Source organism: Rhineura floridana, chromosome 1, assembly GCF_030035675.1.
Source record: "Rhineura floridana isolate rRhiFlo1 chromosome 1, rRhiFlo1.hap2, whole genome shotgun sequence".
NCBI classification, from domain to species: Eukaryota; Metazoa; Chordata; class Lepidosauria; order Squamata; family Rhineuridae; genus Rhineura; species Rhineura floridana.
Genome location: NC_084480.1, coordinates 193,521,174 through 193,533,613, shown reverse-complemented (window position 1 = coordinate 193,533,613; position 12,440 = coordinate 193,521,174). Strand labels below are relative to the sequence as shown.

General features: G+C 40.2%; 1 protein-coding gene across 3 annotated transcripts in view; it reads left to right on the top strand.

The window, feature by feature from the left end:
• The window catches only part of CDH12 (cadherin 12), a 444,800-nt gene that overhangs the window by 343,370 nt on the left and 88,990 nt on the right, over positions 1-12,440 (top strand). For all 3 annotated transcript variants that reach the window (XM_061589878.1, XM_061589885.1, XM_061589867.1), the window contains exon 6: positions 2,606-2,773. In XM_061589878.1, coding sequence (XP_061445862.1) covers positions 2,606-2,773 — 168 coding nt within the window. The remainder of the gene's footprint in view (positions 1-2,605; positions 2,774-12,440) is intronic.

Genomic DNA, 12,440 nt, shown 5'->3' with positions numbered 1-12,440 from the left:
CTCCGTAGTGGGATGACCACCAATTGCTCATTAGGAAGGCTCTGACTAGATTTAAAACTTCTTGATGATATTTTTGATACAGTGCAAAAATAAAAATAGTAATGATGCTGTACTCACTCGGAATATTCTTCACCAGATCAGCCAGGGGCAGGGCATTTTTCTTTGTTTCTGTCTAGGTTAGGAAAGACTTTGGGTTGCAGCCCCCCTGCTAACCCTAAGCAGCTTGGCCACGGAAGCGCTGCCTTCCTTCCTCTCCACCCACACAGCTGGCATGCACCCTTACCAGTATCAACCCAAAATGAGTCTTCTCAGCATTGTCTGCAACTTGTTCAGGAATCAATTCTGCCTAGATCCAAAGAGGTCCACAAGGTGCTTCTTCAAGCCTGACAGATCCCTCTTCTGGTGCAAGTGAGATAGATTCAGAAACCTCTGGGGCATCCTCTCATATGGGGGTGTGAGAGGGGCTTGCCAAGTTGGATTCATGTTCTGTCATCATCACCTTGCATTTGCCGGGGGGGGGGGGCAGAGAGAGATGTTCTTTTATGATGAAATCAGATAAGCAATAAGGTTTGACAACAGCTGTGTTAGTTAATGTGGTTTTATTCAGATACCACACTGTATTCAGCATCACATTAAGACCTTTCATAGAAGATAGCATTTTACCAATCAATTATTATAGCAAGAAGCCCCCTTCCCATGGTATTGCAAGGAAAGGGGCCTCCTGTGGCTCAGTCCAACAGTTCTCTTCAGGCCTTCACAGAGTCAATACTATTGATGTGTGATGGTTGATATCTATCTATGTCTGCTGTGTATTTATAGCCAGAGAGGTGACTGTCATAAGTTACTTCTAATAATGGTCCATAGGTGGTGTTACCATATCACAGAATACTCTCCAGTTATTTACTATCTGAGTCATGATCTGACTTTGTGTGTAGACACAACATGACCAGGTGTTGTTTACCATCTGTTATCTACTTCAAAGGAGAAGCATACTTGTTGATGAGTCATACTATGAGTCATCCTATGGCAAGTGACCTGATAGCGAAAGGATGTGTGAACTCCCATGAGAGAGTTCACAGCTCATAATCTGAAGGTACCTAATACACAGCTCTACTTTTGTGCACTTTCAGACCCCCCAAAGGGTCTACAAATGGGGTATTAAAGGGAAAGATTGATGCATTCCGTGTATTAACAAACAATGCAATGTCATTTTACAATACACTATACAAAAGCATCAGTCTCTCCTCTTTGCTGGGGAAAATGGCATATGGTAAAGGCTGGAAGCAGAGTCTTCAGTCATGGCTGCCTGTGTTTCCCAGCAGAACTGGAGGCCACTACAGGTGCATATGGGTTTCAGTACATTGTTTCTCATCAACAGAACTATCCTCTGATTTGAAAGTCAATGTTTTTTTTTCAGACCTGCCATTTGTCATGTTTGGTAAACCATTTTCTTGTTTGGTGTACATAATGGACACATAATGGTGTACATATTATCTTTCCAAGTTAACTTAACTGTGGGCAGATTTCAGTGGAAAGGAGCAAAGAGATTTCATTGGGTAGATCATGTTTCTTAGCAAAGTTTAAAACTATAGTCAAGACTGCTTCAAATAGTGGCATATCAAGATCATTTGTCATGGTTAGGGGTTTTATATCTGATAATTAAAAAAGGTGTTTGTGCCTTTGGCATACCTAGTACATGTGCCTATTTGTTTGTGATGATTACTAGTACATAGACCCAGCAAGTTGGCCAAAGAAAAAGATGCTCCTGAGGAATAATCACACTGAGGAATAATCACATTGAAAAAATTATTTATTTTCTTGTTTGCTTGTTCAATTTCTAAACAGTTCATTCATCAGTTATGATCCCAGGATGGTTTATAGTCAAAACATGAGTAGAGTAAAGCAATAATATTCCAATAACAATTTAAAACCAATATTAAAATTGCAATCATAATTAATAATTCAACACATGGATGTGCATGAATTCACAGTTACGCTCATTTAGATGAACCCCTCCAATGGCCTAGGTGAAGAGGTGCATCATCAACTGGTGCTAGAAACCAAGCAACAAAGGTGTTAGTCATACCTCCAAGGGAACAAAGTTCCAAAGATGGGATGCCACCGCAGAGAAGGCCCTATCTCACATCAACACACAATGGGCTTAACCCAGTGGTGGGACAAGAAGGATCTCCCCTTCAGATCCCAATACATGGGCAGGCTGCTGTAGGGAGAGACACCTCTTCAAATATTTGCATCCTATGTTATTTAAGCCCCACCCTACCCCAATATATCCTCTATACCATACCTAAATGGTGTCCCTGACTATTACCAAACAAACAAAAACCCACAGTGATTTTACAACGCAATACACAACTCTAGTCTAATTTAGACGCTTAAAAAAACAAAAAGTCCCTATTATACCACTGCATAGTCTAGTAGTATATGCGTAGAGTTCACTGGAGTAAGGTTCATTTTCTGTGAACCCTGTTCAGTGCAAAACAATCCTGATAACTTGATGCTATGGGACACATGTTATATATGGTGTTTTATCTCAGAAATGTTCTTCTATCTCATAGGGGGAAAACTATTTTGTTTCTTTTAAAAGGTGTTATAAGAACAGCCTTGCCAAACATGGACAGAGAAGTTAAAGAACAATATCAGGTTCTTATTCAAGCCAAGGACATGGGAGGTCAGCTTGGAGGACTGGCTGGAACTACTACAGTGAACATAACTCTCACTGATGTCAATGACAATCCACCAAGATTTCCCAAGAGTGAGTTCTATCAGTTATGAGTAAATTCAAAATGAAAATGGTTGTGTTTGTTATATCACTCTGATGAATGTTCTAAAATATTTTGTGCTGTAGGGGACATGGTTCCATGTGGGTTGATTTATAATGCACGATTTAGACAGATTTTTGCTAACAGAGAGCTGCTCTAGAAATTGTATTCCCCCTTTCTCTGCCGAAAGTATTATTCATTAGATCTCATTGTGTCAGTCAAGGCTATCACTTGAGAAGTGCATAGATGAGCATCAGCATCACAGGACATTCAACAGAACTCAGAACTCATGGGGAGGTTGGAGTAATGAGGATGACTTGGGTTGCCCACCACAGAGCTGGAAGCTTGTCCCGTTGTGAAGAATGATTTCTTAGGACTCAAAATACCTACCTACCTAGCGATTCTATGATCCTGACTATGTATGTGTGTGTTTGCGTGGGGGGGGGAGAAAGAGAGAGAGAATATGCATTTGCACATAGGAAATGTCAGTATATCATCAAAGATGTCAAAAAAGATGGAAGGGCAGTTCCCACACAGCCCTGATTTGGCTATTCCTAATATGGTGAATGCAGGAAAAAGCTCAGCCTTAGAAATACCTGCCATGCATAGAACAATTTGTAAGGGTATGAACTTAGAATTTTTGCCTATATGGAAGTACTCAAAAAAGGATCACAAGAATGGGGCCCAGCCAAATGCACAAATGAACATCCTGATTAGGGATGCAATGATCTGTCAATTTCAGTCCTGTCGGTTTCTCATTTTTCTAATCTTGAATTCAGTTCTCCACATTTCTGCAGCAATTTGAGATTTTTTAAAAATCGCCTCATGAAAATTCTTCAGCATTTTAGTGCAATTTTTCCTGTTAAATACATTTTATATGCAGTTTTGACTAATGCACAGCTTTTTTACAAGCAATTTATCCTAACATAATGCATTTTTGTATGTTATTTTCACCAATATATTCATTTTGTGCACATTGTTCCTGAATATATGCACTTTTGTAAACATTGCTTGGTTGGAGAATTCAGGTAAGTGTGAATTTCAAAGGCTAGCTGTGTTTTGGTTCTCATCTTGTTTTGGAAAGTGTGAATTTGCTAAATTTGGCTTTAAATGTGAACTGAATCAAGTTTTTCCCCCATCCCTAGTCCTGATTCATACTAGACTTGGTATGCACAATGTACATGTGGAAATGATGAGCCCAAGGCTTGCTCCCATGCCCCACTGCTTGTAGAATGTACATGCTGAGATTATGAGTAATCTTGCCCTTAGGCAACCCTGCATAGGAGTGTGCTGTAGAGGCCCTTCTATATGTTACTTTTTGCCATGGGGCTTGCATCCCTGTACTGAGTTCTCCAACTTCTGGCAATATAGTAGAGAACAAGGGCAGTCATTGTTTAGAACAAGGTAATCAGTGTGGTATCCTCCAGCTGCTGCTGTTGTTGTCAACTCCCATCAGCTCCAGCCAGGGATGATGTTATTTGGTGACTACCAGCTGGAGGGTACCACATATCTTACCCAAATTTAGAACAGCTCACTGCATACATTGCTGGCCTCAGCACAAAGGGTGAGTTGTCTTAAATCAGGTTTTCATAGCCTGGTGCCCTCCAGATGTTTTGGACTATAACTCCCATCATCCCTGACCATTGGCCATGCTGAGTGGAGCTGATGGGAATTGTAATCCAAAACATCTGGATGTCACCAGGTTGGGGAAGATTGGTCTAAACATTACAGCCAGAGGTAAGGAGCTCATCTACACATAGGGTTGCCAGTTTCTTGGCCTGAGACTGATCCTGTATCTTAAGGAGAAGAGAAAGTGAGCCAAGTGCAGGTGTTCTTGCAACCCTGTAATGAGGAAAAACCACAAGGTGGAATTCTCCCTTCCCCCTGCCCAACTTTTAAAGATACAGAAGACCTCTTGGTTGCCAGGCCCGGCCTCCAAGAGGTCTTCTGTATCTTTAAAAGTTATGCAGGGGGGAGGGAGAATCCACCTTGTGCTTTTTTCCCATTACAGAGTTGCAAGAACACCTGCACTTGGCTGACCTTCTCTTTTCCTAAAGATACAGGATCAGTCTCAGGCCATGGACCTGGCAACCCTATCTACACATCATGATGAGTGAGAATGCTTCTAGACTGTCTCTGAAATGCCTGTTGGATACTCCTCAAATTTGGCTTTAATAATGAAGCATATTTTTCTGAAGCACTAGCGGAATCAGAATTGTATATGTCTCTAATGACATAATACACACACATTTCAAACAGTTACCCTTCTTCCCTAGTAAGTACCAGGTTTTGAAACTGTTCTGTACAACACCTGACCTCTCCAAAGATTTCAGACAGAGGTCTGCATCTTGCCAGATGCCTGGTTTCACTGCTCTCTCTCCAGCAGTGCTTTTGACTGCTCCTGCTTTTGCTTAAACCAGACCCTGAATATTGCTTTGTAATAGAGACAGCAGCTTAATAGACTCAGGCATTTCCAAGTGCAAAGGGGAAAGAGTTCTAGCAGCATACATGTCAAGCACTCTTTTTTTAAAATTTTGTTCAACAGAGATGTCATGGGGTTCTTTTTTCACACTTCCACGAAACTTCTCTTGTAGCTGTAGTCGCACATATAAAGCGGTTTCCTTGTTGGCAATGTTTTTCCCTCAAAAAACTAACACTTCTACACCAACTTCTCTTCTGCTCACTGCTCAAGTTGAAAACCTTTCACCTCTGTCATATAAAATGTCATAAAAGTGAAATAATAACTGCCAGCTTTTGCAGGAATATAAAAAAATTGTGGGACAGAAACTGGTGTAAGGAAGTAAAAATCGACTAAAACTTAACATTTGGCAATCATGTCATGGAATGCTTTGCAGAACTGTGGAGGGTTTAATCAGAAGAGGCACTTTGGTGGGAAGTACGGGAACTTTTGGTATCTGACCCATAAAATTGTTATCAAATAAGCAATAGTTACGGTTGCAGCTAAACTGGAATAGTTTCACAAACAGTGCCAAATTGTATCGACATAATGACCTTGGAATACTTTGTACATTCCCTAGTGGATCAAAGCTTTAATACTTTACTGAAAGGGGTGTGAATGGAATTGTATTACTTGCTTTTTTCAGTAGATCCAGAAATAATTTAATATCTGGTTTGTGTGAGTATTTCCTCATAGAGCTGATGAAGAGATTGACCAAAACCTTTTCAAATTGCTGGCTGTTTTCCCTTACAGTTCCCTCCTCTACTGAAAAGTCAAGTTGGTGTTCAAAGGAAACAGTGGGTTGTCATTTCAGCGGTTTGGAACATGCACCTTGCTTAGATCCTGGCTGTTATAGGAGGTTGCAGGGTCTGAACACTGGCCATCCGCCCTTGCAAATCCCAATAACCTCACCATGAGTTACTGTACCCTACTTCACCCTGCTTTTCTTCCCCCAGGCTTTCCTATGGGTGCACTGCCATGAAGGTCTCAGTGGAGGTTCCTTTCCAATCTGATGCCTAACATAGTGCCTTAGCATGCATCCCAGGGATGAGGATGCTGTATATTTCCCAGGGTCTCTGGTGCCTGGGATGCTGAAGGACATCATAGGAGGCCTTGATGTCATGACCTTTTGAATATTATCTGGTGGCAGTAAGAAAGGTGGCCTTGTCTGTCGTGACACCTACCCTCTGGAATGCCCTCCTCTCTGTTATTTGCAAGGTGCCAACCATTGTATGTTTCTGCCGTGCAGTAAAAACTGTTTGCATGGGCTTCCCTTAAGCACTATCGCTGTACCCTTCTGCCATATTACTCACGAAGCTAGTTTCTCTGTTTTAAATGGTTTTAACATGTATTTAACTTCTGTAAAGTGCTTTGAGTTTTCTTTTAATGTAAGCAGTATCGAAATACAATCAAATAAATACCATATTTACAGATAGCCTCTTCTTGGATTACAGTAACCAAGTATTTGCAGTCACTGATGCCTCTTCATTAATGTGGTGTGCGCTGTGTAACAATTGGGTCTACCTTTTAGTCTGGTGTGAAATTACAGAAATATCCATTGTTATTTTCATTTCCTAAAGCAAACATTGTGGGTTGTATCCAGCTAAGTTGTACCCAGAACAGAATCATTGAAATTAACAGATCTGGGCTAATCATTCCATTAATTTCAGTTGGTCTGCTCTTGCAGTGACATTGGATAAAACCCTATGTATCTGCCCTAGTGCCCCCTAAAATATTGAATATTTAAAAATGTGTGTGTGTGGGGGGGGTGATCTCAGAGCTTTGACAACTGCTTTGATATGCATGTTGGCAGAGGAGACCCTGCTAGTACTGACAGCAAATGTATGTATCAGGGCAGCTGCTGCTGTAATGGTTCTTGTTTGGGGTATAAGCTTTCCTCCTCACCAGCCATTTTTTGGGGGGTGCGGGCATCCTTTGTCACTATTTACTATTATGTTTATTTTTATTATTATAATTTATATCTTTCCCTTCCTTCTGAAGGAGCAAATATAAACAAAACAATTTAACAAGTCTGCTGTGTTGGATTGCTTTTTAAACCTTTTTTAAACTTTTTTTTTTTAAAAATAGATGTTTCTAAAACTTTTTTTAAAAGATGTTTTTAAACCTTTTAAAATGTTTTTAAAGTTTTGTTTTAATATATTTTAAAGTCTGTTTTTATGATATTTTAAATTGTTTTTAGTCCTTTTGTTTGCTGCCCCGGCCTCCTACTGGGAGGAAATCAAATAAATCAAATATTAAATAAATAAAACAAGACCTTAACAAGAGGCACTAATGTCCCTATTGGTTTGCATAGAGGACAAGTAAAGCCTGCCCTGTACTCCCCCCCAAAAAAAATGAGTGGGGAGGGAGCCTGCCAACCTTGACAAGGGCCCTCTTGCCCCAAAGGTCCTTGGTAGCAGTAGGATTTCCTCTCCCCTCACCACCAACCATTTGTGGGTGTGCAAGGTTCCCCCTGTCTTTTGAAAGCCCTATGAAGATTACCTCTATTGATTTCCATAGGACAGGTAAAAATGTGCCACAAAATGGATGGTGGGGAGAAAGCCCACTCCTGGCTAAAAAGTCTGTTCCCCAAGCATCCTTGTCAGTTGGTAAGATTTCTCCTCCCCTCTTAGCCATTTTCCCAAGATGGTCAACAGGAAGACATATAAAGCACTGACTTTCTAAAGCAAGGCTCTGTGTTGACTCCAGGTGAATTTGGTCAGATCCAAAGTGGTCCAGAGTGGAGGGATCTGGTGTTGGAAATACCTAGGCTGGATCCAAACCAAATCTTATCTTCTGTGAATTCTTCTATGGGATTAGTTTGGTTGAAAGCTCCCACACTTAATTAGTTTCAGAGTGAATGAGGATTTTAATTTTTTAATATTTTTTTAACCTGCGTCTTTCATGTCCATTTCAAATACTGGCATTTTGTGCCTCCTTCCCCCACCCTGATAATATGGGGATTTCCCCAAATTCCCATTTCCTGAACTTTGACCCTCATATTTTCTGTTCTCCAGGATTTTCTCCTGCTGTATTCAGTCTGGTAAAGCTCATTCTCGTGTTTCATTTTTGATAAAACACAGCCCACACATGGATGTTGTACCCCTTCAGTTTCTTTCATTTGGGGAACAACTCAGATGAAACAAATGAAATCTCACCACATCAGAGCGAGCTCTAGTTTAAAAACTTTATCTCTTGGGAAAGCAGAAATGACGAGTTGCTACAGAATATCACTTCTGTGGAATTTAAAGTGAAAGTGAAGGTTTCTCTTTTAGTGAAACTTCCAAGGAATTTGAAGGACAGCTATAAAGAATTTTATAAGACTAGCTCAACTACCCAGGTTTGTTGCACTATTTGAAAATAATCTCTGTTCATGCATTTTTAAAATTCTTTTTATATATGTAATTCCTGCCCATCGACAGACTAGGAGGGCTCTGTCAATGGTGGGCCTTTGCAGCCATGCTGGGAAAAGTTCTGGTGTGGCTTCAAACCTCCATGGTGGTGGCATGGCCATGCACACTGCATCGCACAGGAGGAAGGGCAGGGTGGCTATTTAAGCCCTGCTCCATCCTCCATCGGCCTCTTTCTGGCCTTGCGTGATTCCCACCCACCCTTCCTCAGGGCAGTACAAGTTTAACTGGTCACTTCAGGGCCAGGTAGGAATTTTTAGCTCATTGTCCTTCATTCGTTGCCAAGTTTTTTCCTGCCCTGTACTGTTCTTCTAATTCGGCTGATTGGCTCAATTTTATTCGGCTTATTCAGTTAATTTGGATTTGGCTGATTTGTTGCCTGGCCAGGTAGTTTAATACTGCAAATAGGTTAATTTGGTCACATTTTGTGGATATGTGAGGGAATTTCACAGGGTAGGGTTTGGTGAGTACCCTTAGGCACCCTTTAAGATGAAAGGTGCGATCTGAGGCTTGCCTTCTGGGTTGTGAGGCCTATCGGCAGGATAAGGTTCACGTTTGAGGCTAACTTGTAACACCTACTCAGAGTTGTATGGCCCTGGGGGGTGGAGCAGGAAGGCCTCCCTAACCACCCCCTTTCCCATAGCAGGGTGTCCTCACCTGATTGGGTATGAGTTAGGTTCCACACTTGTCTCTGCAGATCATTTTGTATGTAATCAAGCACTTGATTGGCTTTAAGTAAACGTGGCCCTTGATTCACCAATGATTCATCTTGTCTCGCCTCTTCATTTCCCGACTATGGCTGTAATTGTTTTAACTGTTTTTATATATGTAATTGTTTTAATTATACTGTAAATAACTTTGGGATACCTCATGGGAAACATTTCATAAATCTGCCACCACCACTACTACTACCACCACCACCACCACCAACAATAATATAATGGGTGAGGGGAAGAAGTAATGGTAATTTATTTACAATAGCTTCTAGTAGCACCACTAGCACTCTAGGAATGGGAACAGCATTTTGGTGCTGGTTCGATTTTCGCTGTGTCAGACTTCTTTCCGGTACTGCTATTTACTATTTTACTATTTTACTATTTACTATTTGTGGTAAATAACAATTTGGGGCTCTTTCTGCAAAAATATTTATATTAATATTTATATTTTTTAAAACACGTTTTAATACATTTTTTTAAAAAAATGGTGTTTTCCTCAAACATTTTAAAAATATCAATATCACTATTTTGAGGAAGACATCAATATTAATATTGATATTTTTGAGGCAATCTTTTTTTTAAAAAGTCTGCTTCAGCCATGGAAAAACACTAGAAAAAAATTCAATCTCTGAGAACAAAAAAGCATGAATAAATGATGGAGGACCCATTAGGATGGTCCGCCCCAGACGTCTGATGGATCCAGATGGATTCCTGAATGTGCTTGGGGATTCTTTGGAGCATGCACACACAAATAAATAAAATATGAGCCAACAGTGTGATGTGGCTGCAAAAAAGGCAAACACTATATTAGGCTGCATTAACAGAAGTATAGTTTCCAAATGGCGTGAAGTACTAGTTCCCCTCTATTCGCACTGGTTAGGCCTCATCTTGAGTACTGCATCCAGTTCTGGTCTCTGCACTTCAAGAAGGATGCAGACAAACTGGAACAGGTTCAGGGGAGGGCAACAATGATGATCAGGGGACTGGAAGCAAAGCCCTATGAGAAGAGACTGAAAGAACTGGGCATATTTAGCCTGGAGAAGAGAAAACTGAGGGGCGATATGATAGCACTCTTCAAGTACATGAAAGGTTGTCACACAGAGGAGAGCAGGGATCTCTTCTCGATCGTCCCATAGTGCAGGACAAGGAATAATGGGCTCAAGTTGCAGGAAGCCAGATTTTGACTGAACATCAGGAAAAACGTCCTAACTGTTAGAGCCATATGACAATGGAACCAATTACCTAGAGAGGTAGTGGGCTCTCCAACACTGGAGACATTCAAGAGTCAGCTGGACAGCCATCTGTCAGGATTGCTTTGATTTGGATTCCTGCATTGAGCCAGGGTTGGACTTGATGACCTTATAGGCCCCTTCCAACTCTACTATTCTGTGATTCTATCAGATCACTAGCTGTCTTGCTGAGCATACGACATTTTAAAAATATAAAATAATTTTGACATCCTACTGAATGTAAGCTTTATATATAATGGAGAACGCTTGGGAAAATGGGAAAGCTCTATTCATTATTAATCTGTAATCCAAACTGTTTGTTCTTTAGGTATAATTTGACACATATTTGGGAAATGTTGAAGTCCTGTGACAGAAGGATTTTTATAACAACAAATAGCTTTCAAGCTTTCCATCAGTGGGAAATTGTTTCTGTGAAGGATTGTCATGTTTCTTTTCACAACTCTTCACACAAGACTGTCATTCCAAATGACTGTCGTTTCTCTGCAGAAAAAAAGGCATCGTATGTTTGTAAACATTGAAACCATCTTGTTGTACATCTCATCACCCCCCACCTCCCAAAAAACAAAGAAATATTTAAATTGGGGAATATGAAGCTGGCTTAGTGGAACACCATTAACCTACTACTGTCTAATTAACGGAGGCTCTCCAACTTTTCAAACAGAGGACTTTTTCAGCTGCTCTATTTGAACGTGCTTGGATTGGGTGGGATCAGTCTATTTCTGCTCCATGTTAATTTTCTGGTGTTCGTTCATAAGCTCATTCCATTCAATTTCTGCATTTATCTGTTTTTTTAAAAAGAAATTGCATGAAAATATTATTTATTTATTTATTTATTTCCTTCCCAGTCTTCCTCCCAGAAGGATCCCAGGTCAATGTTTAAATATTTTAAAAGGTTTTATCACAAAATTATATATATTTATGTATTTTATCTCAATTTAGCCATTTTTAAAATGGCTCCTAACCTGTGCATGTTGTACACATTCTGGTTTATTTTTGAACTGATAACTGTATTGCAAAATTTAGAAAAGCATTAAATCTGAAGAATAATTCTATTTTGATCAATGTATTAGGCTGGGAAATGCAACTGGTTCAGTTAAAAATCTAGAGTAGATGAAATTCTATCCCATCCCTGCTTGTACCATGCCAAGGATGGAACCTGGATCCTCCTTACAGAGGAATGGATTGACTATTAAGATTCTTCCTCCTCCATCATTAGGAGTTTACAAATTAAAAGAAGTTTCTTATATTGTAATTTATTGGAATAAAACAGCTTAGTTAGATCCTAAAATGCAATAGCATTGTTTACAATGGTGATGGAATGAGTAGATGACATAGTTACATTCCAGGCCAGCACTGGGTTAACTTTCATGAACTCCCTGAGCTCCCTCGAAGAATAGCTATTAAAATGAATAAATAAAAATTCAATCTCCATGGAGTCTTCTAGAATTGAAATGAGAAGTAACCAAGTCATCCACCCACCACACACAGTTTCATCTGCATGTGTCACATGGTATCTGATGAGACACTGCCTGAGTGATGGGAAACCTGTGCCCCTGTAGATGTTGTTGGACTTCAACACCCATCAGCCTCAGCCAGCATGAACAAAGTTCAGGGATAATGGGAGTTGTAGTCTAGGAGCAGCTGGAGGGCCACAAGTTCCACATCTCTACACTAGCAGTTCTGTCGAGGTCACAAAAGAATCAACCATTTGACAGTTAGGAGACGGTGGCATTCTGTGATAAATTATAAGGTTTGGAAATTTCTGTAGATCCAAATAAAATAGATACAACTGTGACAAAATAGACTGTGATGACCTCTGCAGCTGC